The 17,557-nt window shown below is 54.3% G+C and overlaps 1 protein-coding gene, 1 long non-coding RNA gene and 1 other non-coding gene across 4 annotated transcripts; 1 reads left to right on the top strand and 2 right to left on the bottom strand.

Moving 5' to 3' along the window:
- LOC115640929 lies at positions 1-8,770 on the bottom strand. Of its 2 annotated transcripts, XR_003997956.1 has the most exons (4): positions 7,171-8,770; positions 6,449-6,521; positions 4,915-5,150; positions 1-2,947 (listed from the first exon to the last, which is right to left on the bottom strand). It is a non-coding gene; the product is annotated as an uncharacterized LOC115640929 (long non-coding RNA). The 2 variants fall into 2 exon arrangements; XR_003997955.1 differs by having other exon boundaries at positions 6,449-8,770.
- LOC115640978 lies at positions 7,390-7,494 on the bottom strand. Its single transcript, XR_003997996.1, has one exon. It is a non-coding gene; the product is annotated as a U6 spliceosomal RNA (small nuclear RNA).
- Positions 8,771-8,886: 116 nt separating the features above from the next.
- RACK1 (receptor for activated C kinase 1) lies at positions 8,887-16,758 on the top strand. The gene is made up of 8 exons (XM_030543870.1): positions 8,887-9,088; positions 10,683-10,854; positions 12,015-12,162; positions 13,101-13,196; positions 13,748-13,858; positions 14,870-15,010; positions 15,729-15,839; positions 16,665-16,758. Exons 1-8 carry the CDS (start codon positions 8,980-8,982, stop codon positions 16,728-16,730), a joined length of 954 nt encoding a protein of 317 aa, XP_030399730.1. The 5' UTR covers positions 8,887-8,979; the 3' UTR covers positions 16,731-16,758.
- Positions 16,759-17,557: the final 799 nt, after the last annotated feature.

Below are 17,557 nucleotides of genomic sequence, written 5' to 3'. Positions count from 1 at the left end.
GCCTGGTACATATCAATTTCTTTGTTTAAATTGACAAACTCATATAAGTTTGCAGCACTCAGTGGGCATAACTGGCCACTGCAAGATGGAGGTTCCCAGGGTTGTGTCTGGGCCCAGAGATATTGACTAGTGTCATTTGGTTGCACATCCAAGCAGCAGCTGGCCAAAAGTGTTCACTCATGTAGCTGGGAGCAGCTTACATGCCAGAGGCTGTGCGTGAACAACCCGGGAATGGGAGTTCTCACAGCAGGGAAACACTGGCTCCCAGGGTCAAGGATTGGAGTGACCTAGCAGATCACCAGTCCAGATAAGATAAGCCAGAAGATGGTGGAAGGAGAAGCTTCACCCACCACCCGCACCAATACCGCATACTCACACGTTGCCTGTGCACTAGTCCAGATAACACCAGAGGAATGTCACATAGACACATATTCATTAACCAGAATATGAAAGTAGTGTATAAATAGGCTGAAAATAGCCTCCTCCCCAAACTGGCAGAGTGCCCTTCCCTCCATCCCCCCAACACACACACCTCTTCAAAAGCACCCATTGACAAAAACAGAAGTCAGCACTTATGCCAAACTCAGATGTGCTGCTGGGGGGAGGAGGGGGGAAAATACTTTTCTCCAAGGCTCATGAAATGGATTCTCTAGGCTCTGACATCCCCATGTCTCTTACCCTGGCAGAGAAAGTATACTTCTGACCTGCCAAAGAGCAGAGAGATGTAACTGATCAGGCGAGAGATACATTGGGTGTTGACCAGCCAGTGTGTATAAAAAATACTCTGTAAGTCTGCAGGACCACGGCTGACCAAAATCAGAGCACTGGGGAGGGTCAGGAGATAGGGCCTGGACAGCAGCACCTGGGAGGAGATGGAGAGTATTAACCACCTCCATGCTTGAAAATGGTTCCCCAGCTGTGCCCCAGGTTTTCAGCTCAGCTTCCACAGCTCTTTGCCATGTTGTTTGTGGGCAGCCTCGTTTTCGCTTGTCTTCAGGTGTCAATCTTATTGCTATTCTGGTGATGGAACTGATTTCCAGCTGAAGCACATGGCCAATCCATCTCCAACGCCTCCTGGCAATGATGGAGCTCCAATCCTCTGTGCATTGAACCAGACTTGACAGAAACAGACGGGAGTGGAGGAGCTTTGTTGCTGCCCTAAATGCCAGAGGCATAATGGGAACATGATCATAATGATGATGATGCTTGAAGAATAATATTGCTTTTACAAGGTTTTTTTTAAGCAATTCCCAGCTGAACAGAAAAGCTGGACTTCTTCAGCCACTGGTGGCCAGTGACCCAGTGTCATAGGGGGACACTGGTCCTTGAATGAGGAGCTGGGCCTGTGCCTTATCAGGTCACTGCAGCATGGGGCTTAAAAGAGGGCAGCTGGGCCCTAGAGGAGGGGGTCCCAGTGAGGGGAAGGCTGGATCCATCAGGCCTGAGAGTGAGTCGGGAAAGGGACAGAGGGAGCAGACAAGGAGCTGTGAAAGCAGGAAATCCCCTGGGAGTGAGTGCCAGGGACAGTGGGAACCTGCTGGGAGACTGACTGGTGAGGAGGAGACCCAGCGAAATAGAGGCAGCAGGAGAAGGACCAGAGGTGAGAGCTGCCAGAGACGGTGTGTATGGGACCTTGGAGAAGACCGAAGGCAGGAGAGCAGGAAGAAGGGTTTTCTGGCTGGGGGTCCCCAAGCCAGAGAGCCAGGGCCAGAGGGCTAAAGGCAGAAGCAGCAGCAGAGGGAGCCGTGGGAGGGCCAGAGAGAGTGAGGGGCACTCACAGGGTGAGGACGCTCCCAGCAGAGAGGTCACGGATGGGGTCTCATTGGGAAGAGCAGGGGTAACAGAAGACAATCAACAGAGATGCCACACATGGTTGAAGGCATCTGTGTGTAGCATGTGGGGCATCGAGGGACGCGGCAGTGACAAACGGACTGTGTTTGAGTCTTTTGTTATGGACTATTTTGTCAAGGGGGTTGTATAACAAGCCAGCCCCATGGAGGGTATAATTGTGCCAAGAGAGCCTGAAGTGAAGTTACTGGGTTACCTGAGAGAGGAAGTACCTGCCCTAGCTGAGCGCTCCAGACGGGGGTGCCCTACAACACCAAGCCCTCATTCCCCAGCTGCAGACATTCCCTACAAATCTCCTCCACTCCCTGCATTCCTAGTGCTCCCCCCAAGCATCCCAGCTGGCCCATCCTGGAGCTGCCCTCCCTTCCTCAGGGGTTGTGTTCCTTCCCCAGGGCAGGCTGATTGGCCGGGCTCGGGCCCCTCTCTACCGAAAAACTGGCTTCATGGCTTGACTGTGCATCTAAAGTGGGAGCTTCAGCCCTGAAATCACAAGCCCCAACCCCTTGCCTTAAAGTAGTAACTCCTTTGAGCTGTGAGCCATGAGCTGATTGTTCATGACTGGGGCTGGCCACTAGGGGGACATGATCTCCTGCACTAAGCCAATGTATGAAATAACCACATAAAGCCAACCAGAGGAGATATGTCCTTGCACTGCCCTTGTCTCCTCCTGCTCTGCTTTTCCGTGGTGATGCCCTCAGGTTTCTTCTCTGCAATTCTTTCAACAGGACGCGCAGAGAGCCAAGTGGCTGCAGGTTTGTGAGCTAGTGGCCATGGGGCGAGCCCCAAGGATGAGCAGGCAGGAGATGGGGAAGCTGAGGCTGGAGGAGAGAGAAGTCCTATCAGACTCCAGTCTCCTGCGGTTCAGATCAATGAGGAAATAACTATCAAAGCCTGTGGGATTAAGGTAAAGGCAGCAGGTGGAAGGAAAAGAAAAAAAAAACTTGCCTGCCGGTCGGTACTTATGTCTGGAGTGCAACCCTGCCCCACGCCGTGCCATGTTCTGGGAAGATGTGTGTACAAGTCCTTTCCCAGCATCATGAAGGCTGAGAGAGAGAGAGTGAGAAGGAAGCACGTACCTGGCTAAGGCGCTTCTGATGTCCTAGAGGGGGAGAGAGCAAGAGAAAGAGTATAAAAAGGAGCTCAGTGTCACAGTGACATGAATTATAGCTAATGAGTGAGTGTACACCGAGATAATTTAACACTGTAACCTCAAGGATATCCTCTGTACCCAACTGCTTTGTTCATCATACTTCCCTGTCACAATTGCTTGGGAACACAAATAAATATAACAGTAATTGATGATGATGACTAGATCTGTGTTTGAATGGAGTAGCCGTTGGACTGAGGATTTGACTACACACAACCCTAATGCTGCTCTGCAGGTGTTGCAGTGGTTAGCACATCTGCCTTCCAAACCCTTCGCATGGGTTCTTTACCCAGACAACAGAGGTCAATGATCTTGAGAAGACAGAAGTCTGGCCTTGTGACAAGGCACTGGATTGAGGCGCAGGAAATCCGCCTTTAGCTCTTGGCCACAGGCACAGTCAGACAGCCACTTCAAGGACGGCTACACTGCAATCCGAGGTGCGACTGCAGCATGTGGAGACGTGATCGAGCTAGATCCAATCAAAATAGCAGTGAAGCTGCTGCAGTAGCACAGGTTATATGTTCCTGCCCTGGGTCAGTGACACTGGAAAAGGAGCAGGGGGCGGGGAGTCCTTCCACTTTTCACCACAGATCCTGCCCCTCCTCTTTCCCCCTGTCGTGGAAAATCGACCACACGTTTGATTTTAGATTAGACAGCCTGAGGCTCCTTTATTTATACAAGTATGCATACAGGGAGAGACAGCATAACCCCATGCAAGAGGTAGGCTGCTCTGCCTTTACAAATCTTATCAAGCTTATAAAGGTTAAAACCGCAAAAAAACCATAATTCAATACATTGCCTTATATGGAATAGAATATAGCAAATAAGCAAGCTATCATATTATTTTCCATATAAGGTTTTTCCTGTTATTGTTCTTTGGCAGTCATGCTGGTGGTCTGACTGTTCTACAACCCCTACTTTGCGGTTACATTATGCAAAAGCCATTACCACACTCTAGCTGCCATAAGCTGAGCTGGCACTTATGGGCCTGCCTTTGTCCCTCTCCCTAGTTCCCCTTTCCCTGCTTTCTTCATACTCCAGTGCCCCTTGTACAGATAAACAACTTTAGGAGAGGTCAAGACTTTTGCTCTTATTTAGCATTGTTCTTAGCTAAAGGCCTTGGGCCTGTAAAGAAAACCGGGGGGGGGGGAGGAGGGGGCATAGGTTAGTTCAAAACTCTGGGCCGATAAGGGGGGGGCTATTTTTCCATATCACCCCTAAGGCCCCACCCCCTGGCCAGGCCAGGAGCTGGTGGAGCCTGGGCAGCTGTGGGGAACCGCAGACCCTCCACCTGCCCAGGATGCATGGGGCCTGAGAGCAGCCCCCTGGCCCATGTTCCCACCCAAGGCAGGCGGAGGGTCTGCCACGGCTCCCCACAGCTGACCGTATGGCTCTTACCATGGCCAGGCTCCGAGAGCCTGTCCCCTGGCCGGAGCCAGCAGGCAACTGTGAGGAGACCGGGTCCCTCCACCGGCCCTGGGAAGAGGGCCCATTGGTGACTACTTTTGGCCCCACTCCACCCTAACTTTTGGTTTGGCCAGGGGGGGAAGAGTAAAGAGTAAGGGTTCCCCCCACGCACACACACACTTTTGACTGCCCTGGGTACGTATTTGAGCAGCAAGTCCACGCTGCCACCCGCATGGCCATAGCTTTGTGGTGATTGTTACTGGAACTAGTTCAGAGGAGGGGGGCTCAGGCATGTCTGTGTGCTGCAGTCACATCTTGCAGCACGGACATACCCTTAATCTGTGGGTCTCAGTTCCCTACTCACAAGACGAGAAAAATTCATTAATAGCAACACAGAGAATTTAAAAAATACACGTGAGTTCTATACTGAGGTTTGAATCTTGCACTCTATGACTTGTGAGTTTCACCCTCTACCCCTTCCCCAAATGCCTTGCATGAATCATGGGTCTCACCTGCAGGAATTCACTCGCTGCTGCTGGCACTTCCCCTCCATCTCATCAATCAGCTCGCTGAGATGGGAAATCTCCGCGGAGCGTTTGGCGACATATTCATTGTGCATATTCTCCACACTTCCCATCAAAAAGTTTTGCTCTGCTACATCGATCACCAGTTCCATGTCTTCCTTCATAAACTAAAAGAGTTGCATAATTTCCAGCATATCTTTCCGTCTCTCAGCACCTGCGTTCTCCTGTAATTGATGAGCACAAATAGAGAAAGGGGCAGGCAGGGGACTTGTCATATGATACATTGCACCGCATATAAATTAACATATTTCCAGTGACCCCCATGGCCATGTGTGCACATTCAGGAGAATTTCATTGCCACTTGTGAAATGTCAACAGGACCTTTTGACAGAAGCTCTCCCCATGCTACTAGATCGGTGTTTTCCCCAAAGATTCACACTTTGGTCGTAATGTCTGTTAACATTGTGATGACCCTAATTTTTCCTTCTGCTGCCTCTTGGGCGCCAACAATGCAAACACAAAGAGCAGGTTTCAGATCAACAAGGGCAGCAGTTTATTGTGATAGACACCAAAGGAAGGTGAGAAAAGATCAAGACAAATTAGAAGAATCATGATGTTCACACAGAGATGAAAGAAGAGACACATGGATGCATACATACATGCAAAGAAAAGAGAAAGTCTCCTGGGTCTGTGCAGCCAGACACTCTGGAACAGGGCAGCTTGTCCCATGAGCTGCAGAGTATGCAACCAGGCCAATCCTGATTGCAGAGCAAGCCCCAGCTGAAGAGAAGGGCAACTGCATGGGGGAGGAGAAGGCAGACCCGGCAGGACATGACACTAGGAAGCTTGGAAGGTAAAGACTAGTAAGGCGGAGACATGGGGCGGGGGGAAACCGTGACTGTGTTTGAGAGTGGGTGCCAGGGCCCCAGCGAGGGGGAATGTTTGGGAGATCAGATCCGAATGGAAGAAGGGCCCAGGGGGGTGAGAGAAAGTGTGCAAGCTAAGGATCTTCCATAGTCGGTTGCAGTGTTGTAGCTGTGCTGGTCTCAGGATGACAGAAGGAGAAGGTGGGTGAGGTAATATTTTTGATTGGATCAATTTCTGCTGGTGGAACGTACAAACTGTTGAGCCAAGCAGAGCTCTTCTTTGGGTCCTGACAGAGTTCCATGTATTGGAAAACATGTACATTCCACTAACAGAAGTTGGTCCAAAAAAAGATATCACCTCCCCCATCTCGTCTCTCTCTAGAGCCAAGTATGGACCTTTTCTTTGTGCTGCTGGAATGGACTTTAGTTTGAGACTCTGGGTTGTTCTAAACTGGTTCTTGAATGAAGAAAACCCCTGGAAGGTGTACTGGCAATCAGAGAAAGCCTCTGTGAGTTTTTTCCTAAAAGACCTGAAGAGAGGGAAAAATGGTGGTGGGGGGCCTTCAGAGACACCCCTGGTCAAGAGAGGGAAATCAGTATGCAGCAGTCCCATTATGCACCCCACACATACCTATAGATTAATAACAGACACATACCATGTATTTCTGTTTTCTCCTCTCCTTGGTCTATCTTTTCCTTCCAAGTCTGCACTTGCATCTGGATTGGTTTCTGAGCAAAGAAACATGGTATGTGAGGCCAGGTCTACGCGACACAATTGGATCGACTTTATTTATGTTAGCACACAGCCATCACAGTTCTTAAATCGCTTGTGTGCATACACATTTGGCTCATTGCGTTGGCAGTGCACATCATCACCATGAGCGCGTGTATCGATTGTACTGTCAGTGGGGGGCACTGTGCAACAGTCCCTGAAAGCCAGTAACAGTCCCAGAAAGCAACACAGTGTCTGCACTGACACTACCCCAACGTAATGACATTCACCATGAGTCTACGCAACTCAGAGAGGTGGTGTTATTAGGTGGGCGTAGAAAGGCACTTCCGTCAAAAGGAGCCAAATTTAAATGAAAACACTTCTACAGCTAATCGATGGAAGGCAGCTTATATTGACCTACCAGTAATCTAGACCAGGCCTTATATATTTTTGGTCCTGAGTGAATTCTGTGCCAAAGAATTAAAAACTCTGCACATGGTATTTTAAAATTCTGCATATTTTAGGTGTTAAAACAACACAGTATAATCATGCCACTTCCAATTATTTTGGTAATTTATTTCAAAATGCCTGTCAGCAAGTATGTGAATAACAATATAGACAAACAAAAATATTCAGGAAATCTTTTTTGACAAATAGATTCCTTACAAGGCATTTAGCATATCTATATGGCTCCCCAGAGCAGATGGCAAAACTAATATTTCCCATGTATTTCAAGCACGAAGAGCAGAGCCCTGCAAATCCGTGGGTAACCATTTCATATCTGCGGATATCCGTGGACCATTTTCATGGATAGTGCGAATGTGGATACAAACTTTGTATCCGCGTAAGGCTCTGACGGTAAGAGACGAACAAGCAGCTGTGAGAAAAAATATGGAATGCTTCACGAATTTGCGTGTCATCCTTGCGCAGGGGCCATGCTAATCTTCTCTGTATCGTTCCAATTTTAGTATATGTGCAGGAACTGTGAACCCTTCACCTGCCCTGGGCAGGAAGCCTGGGGGGGCAGGGACACTGGGCAGGAGTCTGCTCAGGCCCCCACATGACTCTCCATTGCTGCCCAGCCTGGTTCATCACTAACTGTCAGAGAAGGGCTCATTTGGACCTTGCTTACAAACCGTAATTTTAAATTATAACGTTAGCCAACACTGTCAAAAACCAATAAGTCAATGTTAGAAAAAACAACAGCTGTAAGAGGAAGCTGGTCTTTGTTCAGACTTTTCACACCTATTCTACTTTCTCAGGTACAAGTATTTTATCATGCACTGTGTGTGCTTTTTTAAAGTGCTTATTAATGTTTCCATTTCAGTTCAAATTTCCAACCAATGACTACATTGGCAACACTGCACGGAACTAGATGCAGGGAAGTCCCTGTTTCACCGAATTAAGTCTCCTGCAGCACCTCACAGTCGCTGCAGTGACTAGGAATGGGTGGTGCTGCCAATTTTGGTTGGGCATATTCCTGGAGATTTCATCCAAGGACAATCTTTAATTGGAGATGAATCTTTAATTCCTGGAGACTCCAGGACAATCCTGGAGGACTGGCAAGCCTGGACATTGGGAAGCCCCTGCTTCCTGTGAACCTGCTCAGTGCATTCCTGGGGAGAGCCGCGCGGGCAGCCAGGATCCTGGGTCTTTCCACCTGCCCTGGGTGGGGAGTAGAGACAGTGGGCGACGGGCTGCTTGCTATAAACTTTCGGCTAGTAGTTTGGTTTCCTTTCTTGTAATCCCAGGCAGCCGCCTCGGTGGGAACCAACGCGGGAGTGCGGTGCGCCCGGGACCTGTGACACACCACGCAGGGGGGCGGGTCTGATCCTCCTCGCAGACCCACTGCAGGGGGTCCTGGGTTTTTCGCTCCCCCGATCCCCCTCGGGCTCCTGCAAGGCTCGGATCCCCTCCCCCAGGTCCCCCCGCTGCCCGTGGGGCCGCTGGCTTCCGTGCGGGGCGGTCCCTCTGCACGGGGGGGCACGAGAAGTTCGCCTCCGCCTCCGCCTCCGCCTCCCCCCAGCACCGACTGACACCGGCCCGGCAAAAGCTGCGCCCGCAGCGGAGACACCGGGGCCGGGAGATAATCGCGGGAGACGTGGCTGCGCTGCGGAGCTTCTCTACCGCAGCCGCGGCAAGGGAGGGGCTGGACTAAGCTGCGTCACGGCAGGAGGCGGGGCAAGGAGGGAACAGCTCTTCCCATAGGCGTCCCGCTGTTGGCGCCGTTGGGATTCCCTGAGTTGAATGGCTACAAGGCCGCGGCCATATTGTGACCTGCTTCGTCACCTGCCGGCGGCCATCTTGCCGTACGGTGGCGCGGAGGCAAGAAAGGCTATTTCCGCTTCCGGGTGACGTCAGAGCGTCCTTTCTCTCCGGGCCGCTGGCTGAGCGAGAGGACGGGTCGGGACTGCCGCCGAATCCGCCTCCATCCTCCTTCCCCGCTCGAGCTGAGCCCCCTGCGCCGCCGCCGCCATGACGGAGCAGATGACCCTGCGCGGCACCCTTAAGGGCCACAACGGCTGGGTGACCCAGATCGCCACCACCCCGCAGTTCCCGGACATGATCCTGTCCGCCTCGCGCGGTGAGCGCCGCGGGCCAGACCAACCGCCCCTCCGCGGGGGGGGGGGGTGGGAGAAACCATCTCGTAGCGGGTGCTGGGGTCAGGGTGCGCTCACGGTGCGAGGGAGAATGGAACCTAGGGAGCGCGCTGGCAGGTTCCAAGCGCGGGGTGGGGGAGAGACCATCTCGTAGCCCCCCGGGGGTGGGGGGAGGTGGGAAGAAGATCCCATCTGGCTGGAGGGAGGGGAAGAGACCATTTCTCATACCTGGGGGCAGGCAAGGGAGGGACCATCTCAGCCATTGAACGGGAGGGCTAATCCATTCCCGGGGGTGGGGGGAGAGCCAGTGTCATCCCTGGGGCAGGGGCAGGGCTGCACTATGTGACTGGGGGGAGGAGCACAGACTTGGGTACCTGGGGGGGAGGGGAGGTTACAGGAGTGTTGGGAGGGGTGATATGGGGGGGTTGGGGTGAACAACACGCTGTGGGGGGAGGGGTAATTCACTCACTCCTATTGGGGCACTTCCCATCCGGGGCTCTCCAATGACCTCTCGATCTTGGGAGCATCTCAGAAAATCAGGGCCGCCCCCCTCAGCCTCAGTTTCCCTGTCGGTGACGGGGGCAGGTGCTTACCTCATCTCGTGGGGGTGATTGAGAGGGTAGAACCCAGTGAGAGGCACCTGGATACCTGGCATGTAAGGTAGACAAATAGGAGGGGGACCCATTGCAGGAAGCCAGGAAGGGATCTCAGGCCTAAATACTATGGGGGAGGAGTAACTCAGTAGAAGAGAGGGGCAGACATGCCTGTGACAAGGCCACAAGGGCAATGTTGGGGCTTTCCAAGCTCGGCCCCCTCCGCCTTGAGCCGTAAGTAAGGACCCAGTTTGTTGGAAGCTCTACTCAGGCACATTTCCACCCACCCTGCGTGTGGGTCCCTGTGGGCATCCCTATCAGCATCAGCACCCATCTCTGGTACTGCCATTGAGCTGCTCGATGCCTCCTCTCCCCAGCCCTGATGATTAGACCTGGCTCGTCCACTGACCCTCCCGGGTTCTGATGACATGTCCTGCAATGATGAGGGGATGCCGAGAAGGAGCGTGAGCAAAGGCCTGGGCTGTGGAAGCCAGGGCTGGGCCCATGATTATATAAACGAGGACAGGACATTGGCTGGTTCAGGGTAGGGGCTGGGATGATGGGGTCTTTCTCCTGTAGTTGACACTCATCTGGTCATAAATGGGGAGAGGGCCAAGGAATGGGATACAGGACTGTCAGGCTCCAGGTTAGGGGGTGATTCGCTGTGTCGGGGATGAAGTGGGATACGAGGCCTTTCTCCTCTAAGCAGCAGCGGTTTGGATCTAGCCCCAGGCTGGGGGGACTGGCTGTCCGGCCAAGGGGCTGTGGTGTATTTAGCTCTGGGCGCTGGCCACAGAGACCAGTCTCCTGTGCAACAGCCCCTAGGGGCTAGGATGGCATGGAGGGGGGAATGGTCATAGGGCCATGCCAGGCCTGCGTGGGAATGGCAGGTTCCCCTTCCCAGGGCTGTCAGGCCACTCCCTGAGAGGAAATGGCCGTTAGGGAGGCGACTAGCCGACTTAGAGTCCCTGCTCCCTCCACGCAGACAAGACCATCATCATGTGGAAGTTGACACGGGATGAGACCAACTACGGAATCCCGCAGCGCGCCCTACGCGGCCACTCGCACTTTGTCAGTGACGTGGTCATCTCCTCCGATGGGCAGTTTGCCCTCTCAGGCTCCTGGGACGGCACCCTGCGGCTCTGGGACCTCACCACGTGAGTGATGGATCGGGGGAGGGGGGGTGCGCCACAGACATCAGATGGGCTTCCTTGGCAGAGTGAGAGCCTGTGCGAAGGAGGGTGGGAGGAGAGAGGGTTCCTATGGGTGACAGTGTCAGACGGGTTCCTCTCAGCCCCATGGCCTGTTTCTCCTGCCCATCGCAGCTCTCCTTAGTGGAGAGGGGTTGGCGTGCCAGGGAGGGGGACTGGATGCCTATCTTAGAGCCCCTTGGCTTGTTGTGGCACCCCTTAATGGTGCCCTAGGGCAGGCTTTCAGAAATGGGTGATCACAACCTCTGGTGGGGGTCATCAAAGGCAGTCGGGGGGTGTCATGAGGCATTGACACTTATAACCTAAAGCAAAACAAAAGATCGCTCCTCTACACACCCTTCCCCTTTCAAGTCAAGTGGTCTCTGTGGATCTCTGGAAACACATCAGTCATTTATACAGGCTTAGCCGTGTCATCATCTACCTTTTATTTATTCATTCGTAGTCAAAGTCAGGGAGGCTGCGAATGTTTTTGACACCAAATCAGGAGCCTTTCACCTGAAAAGGTTGAGAAGCTGCTGTGGGGAAATGGCCATCTAGGTTCTAAGACCACAAACGTGTGGGATAGTTTCCTGCTGGGCCCAGGATTGGATGTACCCAGTGGCCAATCACCCCTGATTCCAGCCATTGGGGCATCTGGATTTTTTGCGGCACCCTTCCCTTTCCTCTCAGTCCCAGTGATTAGATCTGACATGTGTCTGCTGATCCCTCAGGGGCGTGATGACATGTCCTGCAATTATGATGGGACCGTGGGAGAGACAGGGAAGTATTGCGCTGTCTCTTGGCTTTTATCCCCCGTGACATCACAATCCTTTGTCTTAATACCCTGTCTCGTTCTTCCTCGGATCCACCCCTTTTTTATCTAGCTGAGCTGCCTCCATTGCTGGATCTTGGGTCCCCCTTCGTGTTTAATGTCCTGGCTGGTTCCTGGCATGTGCTTCTATCTCAGTGGGATCCCCAGTCACTTGGCTGCCGCCCTCTGTGCTCCTCTCTGTGGAGGTTAAAGAGGATTTTTCTCTGGGTGGCTTGGGAACAGGACCTGCTCTTAGCTGGAGGGAGGCCGGCATAGCTGGCCTGGGAGTGATTACGGGGAGTCTATTACCTTGCAGAGGTACCACCACCCGCCGCTTTGTGGGCCACACCAAGGATGTGCTGAGCGTGGCCTTCTCGTCCGACAATCGCCAGATCGTCTCAGGCTCCCGGGACAAAACCATCAAGCTCTGGAACACCCTGGGTGTCTGCAAGTACACGGTGCAGGTGAGACGTAGGATGGGGTGGGCCAGACATCTGCCCTGGACCCCAGTCACCTCCCTGAGTCAGGGATAGAGAACCCAGGATTCCAGATACCCAGGCCCCTGCTCTAACTCATTAGATCCTGCTTCCATAGCAGAGCCGGGAATAGAACTCAGGAGTCCAGATTCTGAGCCCCACTCCACTCTAACCCACTAGGTCTCCCTCCTCCCAGAGTCAGGGACAGAACCAAGGTATCCTGATTTCCTGTCCTGTGCTCCTGACTGTTTCTCTTTGGATTTGGTAGTGGTAAAAACCCGCTTACATTTTGAATGTGAACCTGCTGTTCTGGTCATTGCAGGGACGAGAAGGGCCTCCGAAGTCTTGCAGAGCAGCAGGGGGTGGTTGGAAAACAGCAGGCTCAGAAGGGCTGGGGAATGGGATCTGGGGCCTTTCCTCTCTGCAGAAGGGGCCTTCGTGGAAGAGACGCTCACTGGGTCTTTGGGGAAACCCCTCTGAGTTAAGCTGGAGCAACAGTCCCTGGGCTCCCACGCATTAATTTAGAAGCATCTCTGCAATTGTCTCGTGTGTGTCCCCTGCTGGGAACTGGTCCTGCTCCCAGCTGGCAGAGGATCCAGGGCTCTGTGTTGCCCCCCCAGTCCCGATGATTAGATCTGACACGTCTGCTGACCCCCCTGGGGCCTGATGACATGTCCTGCAATTATGATGGGATGCAGGGAGGGCTGTCAGAGCCCTGGGCCAGGGGTTCGAGCAGTAGCTAACATGGTGGGAGTGGGGGTGTCAGCAGAGCCCTGGTGGTGAGAGGCTGTGAACCTCAGGCTGGTGGAGTGGAGCCCCCAAGGTGTGGGGAGATGAGTGGAGGGTTGAGAGCAAAGCTCTAGGTTGAGTGAGAGATCTCTGGTCTCCGATCTCTCTCCTCCAACTCCTTCCCCTCCTCTCCCCAGGATGAGAGCCACTCGGAGTGGGTGTCCTGTGTCCGCTTCTCCCCCAACAGCAGCAACCCCATCATTGTCTCCTGCGGCTGGGACAAGCTGGTGAAGGTGGGTTTGAGGCTGCGGTGCACTGCAGGGGGTCAGGGTCCCCCTGCTGAGCCGCGGCTGCTTGGAGTGGGGAAGGGCACAGACCATTGATGGGGTTTCAGCCTGGGCTGTTGATCATTTCTCTTCCTGCTCCCAGTGGTGCTGGGTCTGGGACAGGGAGCATCAGCATTTGCATTGTCCCACAATTCCTAGGTTTCCCTAGGGCCAGGGGATAGGCTGGGGGTAGATGAGCTCTTGGTTGCTTCTGGGTGGTAAAGGGGGCATTTCAGCGCTGGGAACTCGTGTCTCGTCTCCGCAACTTGTCCTGTCCTGGAGGCGCTGGCGACCTGCCCTCTGGGTGGCTTGGTCTCCGAAGAGGCAGGCACTCCATTGCTGTGCTGCTGGGTGCCGTAAAAACTTGGATGGCTGGGGAGGTTCCTAAAGTTCCATGCTTTGGGGGTTCGACTGGTTGCCTGCCTGGGAGATGCTGGAGCTCCGACTGGATGATCCGTGGATTTCTTTTTGGCTTGGAATGCTCTGCTGATCACGTGACATTCTTCTCCTGCCCCCAGGTGTGGAACTTGGCCAACTGTAAGCTGAAGACCAACCACATCGGGCACACCGGCTACCTGAACACCGTGACGGTCTCCCCCGACGGTTCCCTCTGTGCCTCCGGCGGCAAGGTCCGTCCCCAGCCTAGTTCCAGTGGGGATCCGGGACTGGGAAGCACAGGAGGTGGGGGGATGGACGGCAGGACTGGATCGAGGTCGGCTGAGCTACCCGGCAGGCTGGGGGACATTCTCTCTCAGCCTGTCAGAACGGTGCTGAGCTATGATGAAACCCACAGAGTTTCTGATTGCGTCTGCATGCGGAACCCAGAGGCTGTTTCTGAGCTGCCCCTGCCCAGCTCTCCCTGGGCTGACGGGGATTCACCCCAGCTCAGCTGGATACTAGTGCTGAGGCAGCTGCTGTGCTTAGATCGCTGCTTCCTTGTGCTCCTGTGTCTGTATCCGCCTGTCATCTCATGCCTTCTGCTGACATTATGAGCTTTTGGGGGGCAGAGGACTCCCTTGTCATTTACAGCAGCATCCTCTGTGCCCGCACAACCAGACACACGCTATTGATCCCTTCACCATGCTGCTACTAAACTCCCCTCTCCTCACCCTTTGGTCTGATCCATATTCTGGACCCTTCTTGACTCCCTGACCAACATTGGCTCCAACTCCAGTTTCTTGCAACCACCATCAAAACTCTTGTGTGATCAGCCACCCTGATCCTGCCTGTTCCCCTCCACCACTGCTTCCAATCTCATTCTACCCTGTCAGAGTCTCACAAAGCCACCGGACAGCCACTCTGAGCCCCTGCCCCAGTCCACATGGCCCCACCTCTGCCTAAGGGGAACCTTGTTGATTTTGAATCTGAGCAGTTTGTTACGCCACTTCTCCTCATCTCTGAGTCTCTCAGTGCAAGGCCTGTCCTTTGGCATCAGCGAAGTACGTAGCAGGCAGTAATAAATATTAGTTACCCTTTCTCTCGGTGCTGTCCTGCAGCAGGGAGTGCCACATGTTAAAGGTTTGCTGCCTGACCCCCAAGGTGTATTGTTTCCTTGGTACAAGTTGCAGGCTGCTGGCTGGTTGGTTGTCGGGTACGGTGGGGGAGGGACTCTCTCTGTCTGACACTCTCTCTTCCCCCAGGACGGCCAGGCCATGCTGTGGGACCTGAACGAGGGCAAGCACCTGTACACGCTGGACGGCGGTGACATCATCAACGCCTTGTGCTTCAGCCCCAACCGCTACTGGCTCTGCGCTGCCACTGGGCCTAGCATCAAGATCTGGGTGAGCAGGTGCCCCCTGCTGGGCGGGGGTGGGCCTTTCAGGGGACTTCACCCCCTCTGTGCTCCCTTCTATACAGAGTGCACAGCCTGGGGTTTCTAGGGGCCACTCCCCTGGAATTCCCTGTCTCCATGTCTCCTTTCCATAGGGACCGTGTGTGTGTAGAGACGGCACCTCTGGGAGTCTTGTCTGCTGTGCTTCCTTTATAAAGGGAACAGAGCTTGTGCTTTTCTATAGGGCATACCCAGAGAGTTGCCTTCCTTGCTGGTTTCTACAGGGGACCTGGCCTGGGGTTTCCGTGGGGGGGACACCCTTAGGGTTCACTTCAGCCCCAGGAAGTAGGTCTTGGGTTTTCCCATAGGGGAGACACCTCCACCGTAGTGATCTCTGGGCCCTGTCGGATCTGCAGTCCCCCATGGGGAGTGCGATGAGAGGCGGGGCTGTGCTCTGGTATCTGTAGGGGTGGAGCCCCCAGGAGATGTGGGGTGAGGCCATACTGTGGAGTCTGTGGGTCTGGAGCCCCCCAGGGACTGTTAGGGCCAAGAGGCCATGCTGTGATGAAACAACATGCCATCTGACTGCATCTTGGTGCTGAAACCCAGAGGCTGTTTCTGAGCCAGCTCCCAGCACCCACCCTGGCGTGGGCACAGCTGGGAAGGGGGTCCATGGCCCTCCCAGGGGGTGGGGGTACTTTCTCTGACTTTTCCCTTCTCCCCTGCAGGACCTGGAGGGGAAGATCATTGTGGACGAGCTGAAGCAGGAGGTGATCAGCACCAGCAGCAAAGCTGAGCCACCCCAGTGCACCTCGCTGGCCTGGTCCGCGGATGGACAGGTAACGGAGGAATGGGCCCTTTAACATCCCTCCTCCCTCACGTGGTGGTGCTGGTGCTGGTGCTGAATCAGCACCAGGGCAGAATCTTAAAGGGCCAGGGCCAATATTTCAGTGGGGGCAGAGGTGCCCTAGGCATCCCCACTGCTGGCCCCAGGGGGGCAGAGGCTGCCAGGGGACCTGCTCTCGGCTCAGCCTATGGGAAGATGATCCCGTTCTCATGCCCCATGGGAGGGCAGATGTGCCCATGAGCACCCAAGCCCCTCCTTGCACTGACAACAGCCCTGATACCTCCCGGGGCCTCGCCTTCGTCGTCCTCCCTACCAGGAGACCTGAGGCCTCTCTGCCTCTGTCCCTGCCACCATCCCGATCCTTCCCATGGTCCAGCCCCTCGTCCAGCATGGAGCCTAGCCTCCAGCCCTCTCCTAGCAAGAGATTCAGCCCCTCCAACATCACCTCTTTCTTGTCTCCACCAGCCTCCCTACCCTCCAGCACTGCTGCTTCTCTCCCCCGCAAGAGACCTGACCTCTTGCCTTCTGCCCCCTTCCCACCAAGATTCAACCCCTCCCAGTCTCCATACCCGCCAGCATCCTGGCTCTCCCCAGAGCCCCATCCCCCCGTGTCGCTGATCTGCTGAGGTCCGGCCCTTTCTCCCTGCCCCCTAACATACCCTGTCACCACTTTCCCAGCTGGGCACTGGCCTCAGGCAAGGGAGCATGAGCCCCTCCCAGATGCAGGCCCTCAGCTTGGCTGTTTTCCTGGGGGCTGATCTATCCCCAGGCCTGCTGTAGCTACCCCGTTACTGACACATCTTTTCTGGCTCCCCAGACCCTGTTTGCTGGGTACACAGATAACCTGGTCCGCGTCTGGCAGGTCACCATCGGGACCAGATGAGAGCTGCCCGCAGGACCCAGCCTGCCTTTGTGTAAAAAAAAAAAATCAATAAAAAGTACATTTTGGAAGTTGGGGATTGTTTGGGTGTCATCTTTGCCATACGGGGCCTGTGTGGGAGAGCTGGAACTTCCGAGGAAGCCTGGCCCAGTGCCTGTGGACCTAGCCCCATGTTAAAGTCCCGGGGGTCCAGTCTTTGCTCTGCCAGAGATCTTGAGCAAGTCCCGTAGGCCTGGATTTGTAAAGGTGTTTCGCCTGCGTTGCACTTAGCATTGTGAAGCCAAAGGGGAGAGGATTTTCAGGCATCTAAAATTGCAGCTAGACAACTGGCATGGGCAGTGGTAATGGAAGTTAGGGGAGGCTAAGTCTCCCCAAACCTCATGCCACCAAAGAGGTGGGGGCAGTGGTGGGTTGGGGGGCTGTTGAGGAAAAATCTCCCCAGGAGAGCACAGCTTTTCCAGTTTCAGGGCTGCAAGGGGGCGGTGCTTTGCAGGGAAGAGTTGGACCAGAGGAGGGGCTCAAAGCTCTCAGCCCTTCCTCCAACTACCCCGCCTGCCCCAACTGAACTCTCAGGTCCCCACCCTGGCTGGGCCACAGGAGGGAGGAGTCAGCAGTGAAAGGGGCGTGGCTTCAGCAGGAAGAGGCGAACCTGGGGTCTCCAGCAATTAAAGATGAATCTTTATTTCCCAGAAGCTGGGAATGGGTGACGGGATGGATCACTTGATCATTACCTGTTCTGTTCATTGCCCCTGGGGCACCTGGCACTGGCTGGGTTGGATGGATCATTGGTCTGACCCAGTCTGGCTGTTCTTCTGTTCTAATGCAAGTTT

The sequence above is a fragment of the Gopherus evgoodei genome, unplaced genomic scaffold (genome assembly GCF_007399415.2).
Source record: "Gopherus evgoodei ecotype Sinaloan lineage unplaced genomic scaffold, rGopEvg1_v1.p scaffold_32_arrow_ctg1, whole genome shotgun sequence".
Taxonomy (NCBI): Eukaryota; Metazoa; Chordata; order Testudines; family Testudinidae; genus Gopherus; species Gopherus evgoodei.
Note: the sequence above shows the minus strand (reverse complement) of the source record. Positions and strands in the feature narration are given on the sequence as shown.

What these genes read in the sequence shown, in the direction of transcription:
- RACK1 (XM_030543870.1), top strand. Translation starts at nt 8,980, where the DNA reads ATGACGGAGCAGATGACCCTGCGCGGCACCCTTAAGGGCCACAACGGC. An exon ending in GATCCTGTCCGCCTCGCGCG is followed by an intron (nt 9,089 to 10,682) that starts GTGAGCGCCGCG and finishes CCCTCCACGCAG; the next exon opens with ACAAGACCATCATCATGTGG. An exon ending in GCTGGGACAAGCTGGTGAAG is followed by an intron (nt 13,197 to 13,747) that starts GTGGGTTTGAGG and finishes TCCTGCCCCCAG; the next exon opens with GTGTGGAACTTGGCCAACTG.